Raw genomic sequence first — 16801 nt, forward strand, 5'->3', positions numbered from 1 at the left:
CGGTTTAGTCAGGTTTCACTGTATTCTCCGTCGTTCTTATTCTTATTCTCACCTGTGTTATCATCCGAGTCGAATATACTGTCCTCTGAACTTATGCTTAGCAACTCAGCGTTGCCCTCCACGTGACTGTTATACAGTTTGACTCGTGACGACCAACTGAATTCTTCCCCTTTGACAGTACTCTTTAATCTCCGTCGAGCGTTGGCGAACCAATTGGAAACTTGCGTAAGAGACATACTAGATAAGTTACAGAGGATTTCTTTGTCCCGTTTACTGGGATAAGGATTATGTCTGTTCGAACACAGCCATTGTTTAAGTGGTCGAGTCATAGTTTGCATAGTTTGTCGTTTTTGTCTCACTTTGATTGGGTACACTTTTCTGAAAAATAGAAAAAAAAAGCATTTAGTTATTTGATAAACATATCATTTACGGTTTAAAGTAAACAATTACAAACTGGAGTGTGGATTATCGTCGAGTAAGAGTTCGAGTAAAAGTTCGAACTAAAATTCTTATTTATAGTGTATAATCTTATATTTTATTTCATATTTTTTTTTCATTTACAATTAATTTTCTGTTCCTGCATGGTGAAAGCCACCAATTACAAACTGGAGTGTGGATTATCGTCGATAAGAGTTCGAGTGAAGGTTCGAGACCGAGAATTCGAACTACAGTACAACGTGAACTCAAAACTATACTTCTAACTCTTACTTGAAGCCTAACTCGAACTTCAATGTACACTCAACGTTTATTCGAATTCTGACTCGAATTTGGACTCGGAACCTTTTTTTTTCTGCTGTATAATCGTATATCTTATTAAATATATTTTAAACAGTTCATGTTCTCTTCCTACATGATTGAAAGCATACAATTACAAACTGGAGTGTGGATTGTCGTCGAATTAGAGTTCGAGTGAAAGTTCGAGTAAGAATTCTGAACTCAAACTTGAAGTCTAATATTTGAACTTCAACGTATATTCAAACTATTACTCGGTCTCCAAATAAGCTAAACTTGAACTCGAACTTTAAACTAATTACTATAGCTCAAACTCTAACTCGACGACACGCCACACTCTGAAAAGTCTTAAATGCATTTTTCTCTATCACTTATCCGTTCTCTTTGTCCAAATGATGTCATTTATGTATCTGAAAATACTGCACGAGTGGGAAACACGTGTTTTCTCGATCAATATATATATAAGTATAAACATGGGATTTATATAATTATAAAATTTGTCTATACATATATATGCAAAATACAATATTTTTTGCATAAACAAGTCTTTTCTAAACATGTTATGTTAATTTTGCTAACACAAGCAGAAAAGATTTATTCAGCCTAAATATGACTTGAACTTTCGATGAACTCGTTCAGACACCTTGATGATAGATGTCTATTGCAATATTATGTATTAATAAAACGTCAGCGGATATTCTTTCATATTTCAATATTGAGTAATTACAAAATGTACATTACAGTACTTTCAAATTTGTTTATGACCTCCCCCTTTTTTTTAAATTTTCAATTTCAACGGATGGGAAAACGCCTACCTACCTACCCACTGTCTCGATGTTTGGGTAGGGTTTGGGCTAACCAAGATATTTTTAAGTGTGGACTAACAAATTATCAATGTATGACATGTCATTTCAAAGCAGTATCTGTTGTTTATTCGTCTGCCATCTGTTACAGGCGGGGTCAAATTTCGTTCATACTGTCTTTAGAACACAAATTATTGCCAATTATTGTGCTAATGAAATAAAATACCCTGCATAATGACCCTATAATTAATTTTTCGCTTTCTTTACTGTGAAACGAAAGAGAACAGTCGAATAAGTCAGTAGAATTGGTACTGAGTGATATGTTTCGAGGTATATACAGTGACACCTGTTTAAGCCGAAACTCTTCTGGACTTAAGATTTTGTTCTGTTTTGGACGAAGTTCGGTTTTATCAGGTTCAAAACGTACATAGACAGGTTTCCGGTTTATGCAGGATCCGGTTTTGTCAGGTTTCACTGTAGTGAGTTTGGCATGAGATGTTTTACTCTGAGACATCTTGTTTGTTTGATTATTTTCTTTCTCTCTCTCTTTTATCCTACACGAATGGTTCATGTTTTTCTCTCTCAGTATCTTGTCACAAAACCAAACGTGCTATACAATAAATAGTTTCCACAATTACTCGAAGTGAAAAATTATAAAATCAACTTCTATACCTTCTTTTAATAAAAAAAAAAAGTGTAAACCAACAGTAAGTAAATATTCAATCTTATGCTGGTTTGTTATAGATGTTTATTATAATTATATGTCCTCTAGAGATACTAAATTGGTGAATAACAAATTCTTGTCTTTCTAATTGTACATGTATATAGTCATTGGATGACAAAGTAATTTTCCAGCTTCTTTAGTTTTCTCTGGCACCAGTTTTTGGCAAATGATTTTTTTATACTACCTCTTTAATGAGCAATTAAAACATTTCTTTTCAACCTTAGCCAGCAAACATTCTTCAACATCACTCGAGTGAAAGCTTTCTTGATATACAATAGACTAAGTGCTATCATATTTAACAAGCTTACCCCCTGACTTTACGGGTTATGATATTTTAACGAGTTCAGAATATGTTTTACTTTGTGACTTGTCAAGGACAAAATGGCTGATTAGGCGATAAAAATCAAATTTGCTCGACATAAATATGATACATGATAGATCTATGTAAAGATCTGCACCCAATACCGAGACTAGATTTAACATGTATTTCTTTGTTGGCATGATTTAACTGCTGAGCAATAGGTTTTGGTAGTTTATGAGGCATGCTATTTTCTTTGTTTTAACCGCCCTGCATTATACTGTATTATATCTGCCTACGTTTCCTATTGAAATAGTTAAACTTGTGCATGTCAAGAATTTGTTTTTAATCCCTTTGTAGATATTTTAGTCTAAAATCTGTATTGAAATGTTTTGTGCCTGAACCTTTCTACTTCAGTTCAAAATCATTCAGTGACAAATCGTCCTTATTGAAATGTTTGTGTATGAACTTTTCTACTTAAGTTCAAAATCATTTAGTGACAACTCGTCCTAACATTTTAAGTGGATTTACATGACAGATCATATGATCTTAATCACATACAAGTAGTCATAATCGACGTCTCGCCAGTACGCACCAAAAAGGGCACCAGACGACAACACAACTTTGGTGGCAGGAGCAGGAGACAACAACACAACTTTGGTGGTAGGTGCCGGGAACTACAACATAACTTTGGTGGCAGGTGCCGGAAAGACAACATAACTTTGGTGGCAGGTGCCGGAACTACAACACAACTTTTGTGGCAGGTGCCGGAACGACAACACAACTTTGGTGGCAGGTGCCGGGAAATTCACCGTGCTTATATAGCAGAGCCAAATACATTTTCAGTAAATTTACATGACAAATCATATGAACTAAATCACATAGTCATTAGTACGAGATAGCTCTGACGTCTTGTCGGGTCCAGAACGCTTGAAAAGGGCATCAACACGTCGGCACAACTTTGTTGGCAGGTGCCCGGGATTTTGACTCAGCCAAATACGGGGTCAAATCAGACAAAATTTTGCAACAATGATGTTATTAAATAAACAACATCAATGAAATCACATGTATTGTAGTAACATTTTCTCTAAAAAAATAACAAAATATTCATTCAGTTTATGATTTTGATATAATACATCTTGTTATAGAACTAGAATTAAAATTTTCATATCAGAAAAGACAAGTTGAAGGTCAATACGGCAATTATATATCCATGGAATAATATTTAAAGTGTGCGTGATAAGTTTGTTAATGCAAATAAATATAGCCATGTTATGTATAATGTTTTAATAAATAAACTTTACTTATACTGCAATTTGTATGAATGATTAAATAGGCAATCAGTCAAATAATCGAAACTTGTTAATACAGTGAAACATGTTTCAACTGAACCTCTTAGGGACTTGAGATTTATTCTGTTTTGGCCGATGTTTGGTATTACCAGGCTCACAACACATTCACTTTGATATAATGAAGATTACGAACATGTTTCGTTTATACAGGTTTTCGGTTTATGCAGGATTCGGTTTAGCTAGGTTTCACAATAATATTATTAATCGAACTAATGTTTTCAGGGTTACACTATAACGTTATTTAAATTAATGTTTTCAGGTCGAGGAAGAAACATCTGTTCAAACATGCTTCAATCTGTCCTTAAATCAGTTTGTGAGTTTGTGTGTGTGTGTTTTGAAATTGAAGAAAAGACATTCGATAATATCAGAATGATTGTCAATGTTTGCTATTGGTGAAATTAAAATATAAACTCGGAAACTATGCAGGCAGAAAAAGGCAGAATACAGAGTTTCTTAATACTTTTCGTAAGATTGGAACAGAAGTATTACAAATCATTACCCCCCCCCCCCCCAAAAAAAAATGAAAAATAATAAAACAACCAAAAGATCATCAACATTAATAACAATGTACGACTGTGGCAACATACAACATAGAAAAAAGACTGGGCATTACGTAACCTAACCAAAACTAGGGAGACATCTTATAAGCTACGGAGGGATAGAGTAAACCAACGTTTTGACTTGCAAATCCTACGAAACCGAATGCTGCGAAAAGAACAAACGCAGGGTTTTAAATTTCTTTAACAGTAAATGTTATAAAGGAAGAAAATATAAATGACGGAAGAAATAAAGTACTAACACTGCATGAAAGGACAAAGACTTACAAAAAGTAGGCGAGCTCGTTTTCATTAAATGTAGGATTTTGATTTCTAGCGCAGTCATGCATTTAAATATGATGAATGACAACTCGACAGATGTGCATATACTATTAGCGTTGCATAATTTCGATTTTTTTCTCTTTTCATCTTTTTTTAACATCGGATTTATCCACTTTTTAACGTACTTTCCATTTATAAACGCTGACAATGCAACACGTACGTTTTGAGGCTGAACATAGACATCCAATATCTTGGGGATGCTAAATGGCCCATCTGCGTACAGTCAATAATGATTATTAAATTAAATATTTAACGTACACCTGTGTTACCCAGGCGTGACTTGGACGGTCACCTTGATCGATTGTCGGACAACACGGCCAAAGAAACTCTATTTATTTCTCGCAAATTCTACCTTAATCTCTTGACAAACTACATTAAAAATTTATGTTGAATTTGTAATGAAAGGATTTAAAATCCGACCTTCACCTTTTCCATGTTGTTAAATATTGCTGAGTTAGCAGGCGAACGAATGACGTCACTCGTATTGATCTGCGAACCAATCAAGCCATCATCCGGATGTTGAAAGCAGACGATCAAAGCTATGAAAGGCATACGTAATTTAATTTTTATTTCCTTATATTTGATTTAGGTTTAGAAAGATAAAAAATTATTCAATATATTTTCTTTTGATCATTGTTGACTTGTATATGAAATAAATACTTGTTTATTCTACAAAATCATCAAAGATTTTGTGTAATCACGATGAACTAATCAGCTTTAAATAGTCAATTAATTCTTGTTTTAGTTGAAATCTTCATGGATTATCGACTTTTTTCCTAAACATATAAAAGAATAAGAATATTTGTTTTTTTTTCTAATTAAGGGCCCTTAAATTAAATGGCCTTTCTCCACTATAAAGAATTATAACTGATGCATCCATAAGATTGTCAACGGCAGAACAATTACATGTCTACACACCACTATAATGATGACATTAATGATACATGCAAGTCCCCTTAATAGCAAATACTACCATTAAATTTATAAGTTCGCACCTGCCAGGATGGTTAAAGGGAGTTCAAAACAACGGCCATTAAACTACAAAAAAGGATAATGGATTTGGTCAAGTGCATGAGAAACCAACTTTTTTTATCTTGTTTAATTGTTTGTTTTTATTTTGTAATGTTGCGTCATGTGCTATAAATGTATGGTACAATGACATAAAATTAAATAGAATTGAATTGGATATTTAAAACTTACATTCCCAATTGCAACGCTGTGTAATCTGTGTGGTATTTGCGGTTTCATTTCGATGCTAACCTTTTTAATAAAGCTGATGTTATGCGGTTATTCAAAAGTATAATTAGCCATGTTATACCAAAAAAAAAAACAGTTTCAATTAAGCGCCAAAACCGCCAATTTGGTTTTAACCGCACGTATAAAGATAACACGTTTCTGACAATATATAATATATATTAATGATCTTTGATTAGAAATTCAGTAGACCTATACAAGCAAAATAATGCCAACATGATTAAGTGTAAAAAACCATCAACTAGAGGAAATATTTATGGGTTAATAAGTATGAATTATTAATAATTTGACAGGATTTTAACATCTGAGTCATATATATGTAGCAAACAAGATTGATCATTTAAATTCTAGGGGGATTTTAATTTATAGGGAGGACAAAAGCGCCAACACAGAGGTCGTTATGAACACAGAAGTTTAAATTCGATACATTGTAGTATACTAGTAGTATCTATAGTCAATGCAAATGGCATATATACATAAATACATGCATAAAAGATGTGGTATGAGTGACAACAAGGCAACACTACATACAAGTCACAATTTGAAAATTAGTAAATTATTCTTTTAAATATATTCAAGGGTTTTCCTCTTTTTGTTACGAAGAGACTAGTATATTTAGAATAATGGTGTCCTCTTTACCTAGTGGAAAGTATTACAAGCATAGTCAATACGATATATTCATAAGCAAAAGCTTAATGCTATGATGACGATGTACATGTACACATGGCAATATAATGTACACATGCCATATTGGAATTTCAAAAATGATAAATTTGTGTTTTATTTTTTAACAAATAGTCATGATCAAAGACGACTACACCCTAGTAATGTTAGTCAGCCCATTCTGATGCAACCGCTTGCTTTTTAATAACCATCGCGTGTTAACTGAATTTTTAAAACAAATCCTATGAAATATTGTCACATTGTGGGCAGAAAGCTCTTCCAATAGTCATTCGATCAGGATATCAATTCTTGTAGATGACTCAACGTTTACAACTTTTGAAGCATGTTACATGTCTCTAAAATAATTTGGTGACAAACATGTCAAAAGTCACGCTATACTTTTGCATGGTGCATGACATGACATCCATACCTGGGTGGGTAACTATTTATAAACAACAAAGAGTTATTCAATTAAATTTATTTATTTTTCAAAAGTAACCAATAAAATGGCTACCCACTCAATTATTTGTACAAATGACTCATGTGAAGACTTTGTAAAAGTATACCAAGCATTACCGTATACCTATATTTAATGAACTTATTTATTGGTAACAAAAACAAATTTAAACTTTTAAAGTTAAATTTCATGTTTATTTTTAAACCCTGATGCAATTTCGTTGTTCAATAGACACGGTTTAAACTAGGACCTGGTTTTTAGCTATAATAGATACTTTCAAATGCTTATGAAATATCTATAGATATGGTATATGCTTGTGCAATATTTTATGATTCCAGAAAGTTCTATAATCTGTATTAGTCGGATAGCCTAGAGATTTGAATCTTTTAATGTCAACTTTGTTTGCTTTAGGGAGCTACCATTTGATTTTTATGGGGGGGCTAGGATGAAAAATTTTGTCCTGCATTTTTTTTTAGTTGTAAACTCTGTCCTGCCTTTTTATTTTTCACTCTATCCGGTCCTGCTTTTTTTTTTTAGTTTATCCTGACTTTTTTTACATAAATTGTCATCCTGACTTTTTTTTTACTCAAAACTCCTGTCCTGCCTATTTTTTTCAAATTTCTTCCTAGCCCCCCCCATAAAAATCAAATGGTAGCTCCCTTATGCTATTAGTCTATACACAGTTCTATAAACCGATTGATATGTCTTTGACTATGATAGTCTGTCGCCACTATACATTGTTCCCATAGATACCATGCGTTTGGATAGATGCTTCAAAAAGCACTAACAAGATTACATGGCCATTTGTTTTCAAAAGAATCTTCAATGAAATTTACTTTCTTATGTTTTTGCCTTTTTTTCTCTGACAAATGTTTGAAGTTCTTTTTATATAAAATAAACCATTAAATGTAATATGGTTAGTAAGAAACGTATCCCTTTCTAACTTCCGGTTCATTGGAAATGAACGAATACGTTTTAATGAAGAATGGCGGACATATTATCCACGCTACAAGTTGATTATTAATACATTTTGTAGTTTGTGCTGTTCTGTTTTAATCTACCTCTTTAAGCCCAAACTGTAACATTTTGAAGCTATGATCCATAATTTTAGTCTCAAGCGTGAAACTAGAATCCTAGAAACACGCGCTCAGCAGGTGGAAATTGTCAGTTTTGTACTTTTGAAGACATAACCTTAATACAATTGCTATTGCATGTTTTAAGTGCATTTCATTGTTAATGTACTATATATTTTTTTATTTATCTTTGGTATATTTGTCATGTCAATGTGCAACACATGTATATGACAGTTTAACAAGAATGCTGTATGCCAGGACACATCTAATAAATCTTGTTGTTTAAGTAGGTCAACAGACGACAACATACTTTTTTCTGTTAATAAACTAAACCATACATTTTAACATTTTTAATAGCGCTATAAGGTACAATTTACTTTGTACTGGACAGGTACCTATGGGCAAAAGCATTCAAATGGATAAAACCAGAAGATTCCGAAAATCTGACAAAAATCCCAAAACATGACAAGCGGAGATCCTTTAAATAACATTTTTTTGTTACTATGTTTGATAGATAAAGACAACAGGAAATGTTCGAACTGCAATATACAAATGTATACTGCACCATCTGACACAGCGGATATAACCTATATCATAACTACACGTGATCAGAATATGGAAACTATAATTACAATAAATGGAATTGGTCTTCTGTCACCTATACATCACATTAAGACTTAATATATTGATACACAAGATGTTTATTTGTCACAAGCTACAATTATTGTGCTACTATGACGACGATAAAGGAAGATTATTAAGTGTTTTTCACAATATATAATTCCATGTAGGTCAATGTGACATAACAACATAAGAGCTTTAATGAAAATTATTATGTATCGAGAGAAGAGTTATATTCAATAAAATGTACTTATAGGTCTACTTAAAGGTTTAATAAGTAATAATCAATTTCATCTTATGTCAAGTCGGCAAAAACAATAATAAAGAGTACAAAGCCGGTAAAAATACGAGTAAAAAGACGGAAATGACACATATGAAAAGTACAAGCGTTATATTTCTTATTGATAAAGTAAATTAAAAATTTCAAAATACGTTTGTAACATCTTGTAGATATATTATGCAATTTAAAAAGTGGAAATATAACACAAATATAAGCATTTTTAGCAAGGAGGCTGTTGCAGTGTTGTGTCTTTTTTAATCTTTATCTCAATTCAATTTGTCAAGGGATTTTTTTCTTTTTTTAGCACCAACAAAAGACGTCAAGACAACAGATTTTGCCTAAAATTTGTTTTGATAAGTAATCGATTTTTTCCTCTGTCCTTCGGCTTGGACCGTTGAGATACGTCATGTACGTCGATTGTCATTAATCTTCTCATTACAGTGAAACCTGTTTAAACCCAACCTCTTTGGGACACATGATTTTGTTCGGTTTTGGTCGATGGTCGGTTTTATCAGGTTCACAACGCACATAATTTGTTATGACGGTGCTTACGAACATGTTTGGTTTAGACAGGTTTTCGGTTTATTCAGGATTTGGTTAAGTCAGGTTTCACTATATTACAAACAGTATGGGCATTATTTACTTCCTAGTGGTCGTATTGGGGTTTTGCATGGTCTTGTAAGAAAGATATGGTGAGTCATATACACTTAAGTATATGTACGGGAGGAAAATCAAGAAATCAATATCTATTTATTCTATTGAAAGATAATACCAGGTCAAAATGTTCCATATATTTGTTTATCTGTTTTTTTTATATTGTATATGTATAGCGAACTTAGAACCAAGGTCAAGAAATGTGTTTTACCTATCCGTGGTTCTTGAGAAGCTTTTTGAAATTTGACTAAATTTACGAGAAAAAAAATAACCTAAGTGTATTTACCACATAGAATAGTAATTTAACACGACGTTCAACCATGAGGGTCTGGGGGGAGGGGATGTCACAGAATAGAGAAGCACTTGCCAATACTACAGATAATGGAAACAAAGAATTGAGAAATGTTAGGTGCTAAAATATAAAGAATAGAGAATAATGGCTTAAATCATTTAATAATACAAAAATGAAGGTCACCCTATCAAAAACCCTGAAATATGATGAAAAATATGATGATAATCTACAAAATATAGTGAAACCTATTTAACCTGAACCTCTTCTGATCTTAAGATTTTGTTTGGTTTTGGCCTATGTTTAGTTTTATTACCTAATACAGGGTCATAACGCATACAATTTGATATGACGGTGCTTGAGACCATGTTTTGTTTATACAGGTTTCCGGTTTATGCAGGATTCGGTTTAGCCAAGTTTCACTGTAACTAATTAAGAAAAGAATGCATCTGTGTGTATATATATATCTTGTCATCGGCTTTCAAAGTAAATCCTTCACCCAGTACTACTGAATAGCTGAATAGTTAATTATTGTATTCGAACAGCATACAGATGCCAAATGCCATATACATTCACACTTCGCTGTGCCGTCTAAAAGTTGATAGTTTGCGTTAATTATATGAAGAATTTTAAAGGTTAATTTTCAAACAGACCATTTGACTTTCATGTCGAGGCTTGGCGAGAATGTGGGTGATTATACTTAAAATATAAGCATGCTCGGGAAGTACGTCCTCGTGTTTAATATATCCTACAAATTTTCCTAATGTTATCATTTCAAACAACCCTTGACACAAACAAGGCCATAAATCAAGATGGCGGACACTGCACTTTAGATTACATGTAGGTCAATGTATTATTGTCAAGTCACAGTCAATGATATTGCTACTTTTTAAATTTCATACAATTTCAAAAGAATGCAGAATATTTGTTAACACGGTTCGGGGGTTCATAATATCAAATCAAATCAAATTTTATTGCTATATAAACCTACAAATACGATAAATTAATATCATGCAAAAAAAATAATGTTTTTGAATTTTCTCCGATCGTGAAAATACAGAATTCACAAATGAAAAGGGGAATCTTTATATTTATTTCTGTCGCATGTATTTTGATAAAAACACTTTTTAAATATATATAGAAATTGAACTGCCAACGATAAGAACATGTAAATGTATTGCATTGACTTTTATCGTACATTTCTACGTTATATTTAGAAATTCCTCCTTGTATCAATTCTAGCCAAAAGCTTAAAATGAAATAATGAAATGACATTTTCCTGTTTTCTTACATTTTGTGTAAGTACCCTTCATATTTTTAATGGGACAAATTAGGATATTAACTGACTAAAAAAGGATCTGTTCCCGTCTCTGTTGTTCTTTTAAAATTCTTTAATATCTATCTTTATGTACATATCTTTTGCCAATTAAGGCACACCTCCTGGAACCCGGAGTACGGTACTGTATTAGAAAATGTACAATGTTTGCATTTGAGGTCAAAGACCTCTTTTATAAAAAAACTTTATAATTAAAATCACTATTTTCATTGAATCTTAATCATGTTAATTATACGTAACTGTATCCCATGTATATAGAATAATTCATTTTCAAACAATCCCTATTTACAAAAAGTAACAATATTGTCAAAAATCAGTGCAGGGGTCCTTATTTATTACAAAACAATTTGATAAGTTCTTTGTAATTTCTACCGAAAACTGATAAAAACCGGTTTCCATCCCCAAGGCAAGGTGACACATGACTATTGATTATTTTTTAAACACCCCCTATGATTTCATAAAATTCGAGGTAAATATGTTCCTTTTCAATTGTTTTTCTGCAATCTTTGGACTCCGAAAGCTCGGTGGAATGCTTCGGATAAATAAGTGCTACGATAAGAAGACTATAAAAGCGGCAAATAGCAATGAAAAACACAAGTCTAAATACAAAACACACAACGCAATCACATGGCTTCATTAAAGATACCAAACGTTAAGTCAATGAACCATTTACAAAAAATACCAGGATAAACTTGGGTGACTTGCAGATCCTGCTCCCATAATAGCGCACGTTCCATTAAAGTTTAATACAGAAGTGTTTATATTTTCTAATTTAGAGAATGATCATTAATCAGGGGGTTTTTAGTTGATTTTTTTTTGCTTTCATTATTGTTAAATTGGCGATAAACGAAGACCAGCTATTTCCAGGACTTCAAACTGCAACTTGAACATGTTGAAGACAGTTCCCTACATATCGCAGTAAACATACATGTAGTTTAGCGCACACCTACAATGTATATATATATAATATTTTACTAGGTCATTGTCCGTTAAAGATAGTGCAAACTTGTCATATAAATTGTTTACTTTTGCACCATACGGAAAGATTAAAATGTAAACGTCTGATAACATAAAACATCGGTTAACTGGTTAATCGACAACAACAAATGTTTTTGTTTTCCCTGTTTTTATAGACGAGAAAAATGCTTAAGTTATAAACCACATACTTATAGTTTTATAAACACAAGAAGATGTGGTATGATTGCCAATGAGATATCTAGACCAAATGACGTAGAAGTTACCATAGGGCCTTCAACAATGAACAAACCCAATACATTAAAATAGACTATGAACGACCCAAAATGACAGAAAGAATAAAACACAAAGAAAACAATAACGGACTGAAATATGTAGAAAAACAGAAAGATGTACGGCAGCAAATGACAACCACTAATCTAATGGCTCCCGACTTAGGACAAGCAGCTACAGCGTACATGAGTATGTGCTGTGTAGTTATTGTTTACGTCAAGACACACTAGGACCAAGTTTTGTTTTCCTTTTCTTTAATCATGTTTATCGACAACGTGAAAAAAAACAAAGTGGAAAGCACATCATTCATCTATGTCACTTATTCGTTACGTCAAGAAATACTAATTTCTACTTTTATAACATCATGTAAGCTTCAATGAATATAATTAACAATAACCCAAGAATCTTTGACGGAACAGATTTGTCAATAATCCGTGTATCGTAGAACATTAACAGACTTATTGCCATTAATTATACATTTGAATTATTGATATAGTTCCTTGTTTCTATATATATTTCAATCAAAATATCGAAAATCAGTGAAAGTAATTAAATAAATAAATACTACCAAACATCGACCTGGCAACAATTCTCCACCAACTGGTTCAAGTTTTTATCATTCTTGAAACAGAGAAGGCATGTTACATGCATATTATTTGTTTATATTTACTTCAGTTTTTGAAAGCAATTTATGTTTTTATAAACGTTCTCAATGTGATGGGTCTTTACATCGTACTACGACATTATCATAAAATTGAAAATGGAAATGGAGAATGTGTAGACAATAACCCGACCAAAAGATCAGACAAGAGATTCGTTTAAATTTATACAAAATTAGAAAGTCACCGCGTGTGCTGACACAAAGTTAATATACCACCCAACCATTTTTATAGTTTAAAAATTACACTCATATGTTGTGTACGATATATGCATGGTATGGGTGAAGGAAAACATCAATCATTTCGTTTTGTTTGTTCCAAATGTTACATGTTGGTCCTTTGATATATTCCTAAGTTGATTCCCAGGAGACCAGATCTTACTGAGGTATTAGGAACTATCGACCTGCCAGTATTATCTCATCTTAATCTTTTTCATTCCACCCAAACTGATGCGTTATCGGGACAAGTTCGACCCTTAACGGAATGTGACCTAGATTTGGGACACCGAGTCCTAAATACACTTTTAATCTGATACAGCTTAGTTATTCTGTATGTTTGCCAAAATTTTATAATTAAATACATACAATATGTGAAGATTTACTTTTTTTACATTAAGTTTTAAAATAAACTTGAGAATTTATTTACATGTTGTGTATTTAATGTTTATGTCAGCAGTTTAGTATGAAATATGTAAATGTTTGTATCCGTGTGGGTTAAGCCGGAGGAGAGACCTTTACATACAATTTAACATGTTTAATGTGTAGTAAGATCGGAAGAGTGCCATCCTCTTTCAAGATAAACAACTCTTTGATATGTCTTTGCGATTAACAAATTTTGACTGCATGAACATTGCAAGGCAAAATTAAAAATAAAATGTTGGCCCTATCCAACTATTGTCGGCTGGTCCACATGTACCGTGTGTACCGCCTTCCATTCAAATCGACTTATTTTGAATAGCTTGCTTACTGAAGAATTGTTCAAATTGTTTTCGTGGTCCTACATGTATATACATGAAACATGTGAGATATCTGGCACTTTACGTAAGGCAACATGTGAAATATCAGTCACTGTACGTAAGGCAAACAACACCAATTAATCGAATGAACAACTTTAAGTTATCATCTATTTCGTAACGTTTGCTGTTTCACTTGATTTTAATTTTATTTTATTTTTGCATATCCTTGTGAGCAATTGCAGAACAAGCTTTAACGTGATATACTTATAGCGTTTGATGTAAAAAAAAGTCTTACATAATGACCAGGAAATTGGGGATACCCTTTGAAGAAATAAACTAGTTTACATGGACTTGACAATTGTACATGTAATTGTAGCACGAAACGCTAATAAAAACAATAAAGGCAAAACGGAACTGATTTATAAAAACACTTAGTTCAAGTCAAGATGATGCAAACTATTAGTTTTGTTTCACATTTTTTGTCACTTAAATGTCAAGCTTGCTAAACTAAAGAAACTTCTTTTTGTTTGTCAAATTCTTTTTCTTGTAATTCATTATTGGATAGTTTGTAGTTACATGTAGGAATCAGAAATATATATTTACAGATTTAAAGCACATTTAGATATTATGCAACATTGTATGTGAAAGATTTCCCACCATATCATCATTTCATCGACTACAAAAATACATACATGTTAGATTTATTTCTCACATGTACTGTACATACAAATATCAGATATGTCCTTCAATGGTTTATACAGCAAGTGTAAAGGTTTCTTACCTTTGATTTCGCGTCCGTAGACTACGTACGGACGCGAAAGTATCCGAAATATTCCCATTATTTACTGTATATGGGGTATGCGTTAATCCTAAATTGAGATCTTTTTCACACATTAATAATTTATCCCGACTGTATCCTTCAGATCGATCCATATTTAATATAGATGTATCATTAAAATATTCTTCCACAAATAACGTTAAAAATTTTATACATATAAATCAAACAAACATTATAAAATTGTAATATTTATCCTCCCAAATTTATGTAGTAACGATTGGGAGACAAGCCGGCTTAGATGCATGTGTTTAGTTTAAATATAACATATAGAAATTTACATTCTCCAATGAAAATACCACTTTTGTGTAATGTTCGGTTGAGAACAAAGACTCAACCGAAGACGTTTAATACAACGGCTTTCATTGGATAGAATTTTAACAGCACGTGTCAATACACAAAACAGGTGTAAACAAAAACGACCTTGACTGATCAATGTACGGTAAATATTACATTAAATAATTATAGGCGTATCTCTAAATACACATCAGTGTGTTTGTGAAAACGATCAAAGTGGTTTGGATACAGGAATCGTTGAGTGAAAGAAAAAATCAATGTAAAAACCATTATTTGCTGACTGTCGATCAATATATGATTGAATTTAACCACTTTATCGTGATTATTGAATATGTGGACGAAATAATTACTTTTGGAAGTATAGATACTGTACTGAATATAAAATTAATAATTTTTTTTTGTTCAACAGATTGACATTAGAAGACATATTTGACAATTTGGTATTGATGTAGTGAAAAAGTTATGAACGTTCATGACATACAGATATAATTAAAAAAATGTTGTGCAATCCGACTACCGTATTATAGACATTGTAACTCGGGCCCTTTAATAACTTTACTGTTAGTTTCAATCGATGTTGACTGTTTATAACTAGTTTTAGTTAAACAATAAATGGTCTTGTGCGAGATTATATAGAGAAAATATGAACAATATAATACAAATCAATGCTATATTTTTATTTGACCATCAACTAGGTACAACAGGGTGACAATGCTAACCTCAGGCACGAAAACATTTACGGTAACGAATTATTACAAGGCTTAAAAAATATTGGAAACATAGATTTCACAACTGTTATTTTTAACGTTGAATTACGTCTGCAATATGTATAAATCCAGGCCAGGAGAAAGAGTCAACATTTGCATTGAAAAATGATTGCAATACTGCAAAAGACAAGGGTCGATGCTTTAGGCAGCAACCATTTGAATTTCGGGGAGAAAGGGTGGGGTGCTATGGATTTTTCTCACGAAACAATCTCTTTTTGGCGACAAGTCGAAAAAAAAAATTCTTTCAAATTTAGCATTACTATGTACATATAATGACAGCTGAAGGTGAAACAAACATACTTTTTTTTAGGGTAAAACACAAAAAAAGAATTTCTCCAAAAACTGAAAGCACCCCCCCCCCCTCAGATAATCAAATTGTTGCTGCCTTAGAAACTTCCATCCATAAAGCAAGCATAGCATTATTGCTTGAGGAACACAGCGTGATTGTTCACGAATGAAGTCCAACAGTAAAATCAAAGCAAAGAGTTATAAACACATTGCATTGTCAAAATTTAATGGTTGCTACTGCAGAACAGACACAACATGTCGGTGTTTAGTAGAAATTCAAAAAAGGTCCCAATTTTTTTTTTTTGCACCTCTCGGATGCACATTTCGGCAATCAATCA

At 32.4% G+C, this 16801-nt stretch overlaps 1 protein-coding gene across 1 annotated transcript in view; it reads right to left on the reverse strand.

The window, feature by feature from the left end:
- LOC134695210 (homeobox protein Mohawk-like) overlaps positions 1–15354 on the reverse strand; it is a 29509-nt gene extending 14155 nt beyond the window's left edge. The window contains exons 1-2 of the mRNA XM_063556423.1: positions 15058–15354; positions 53–378 (exon numbers count right to left, since the gene is read on the reverse strand). Coding sequence (XP_063412493.1) covers positions 53–378; positions 15058–15209 — 478 coding nt within the window. The 5' untranslated portion in view covers positions 15210–15354. The remainder of the gene's footprint in view (positions 1–52; positions 379–15057) is intronic.
- Positions 15355–16801: the final 1447 nt, after the last annotated feature.

This window comes from Mytilus trossulus, chromosome 13 (genome assembly GCF_036588685.1).
Source record: "Mytilus trossulus isolate FHL-02 chromosome 13, PNRI_Mtr1.1.1.hap1, whole genome shotgun sequence".
NCBI lineage: Eukaryota > Metazoa > Mollusca > Bivalvia > Mytilida > Mytilidae > Mytilus > Mytilus trossulus.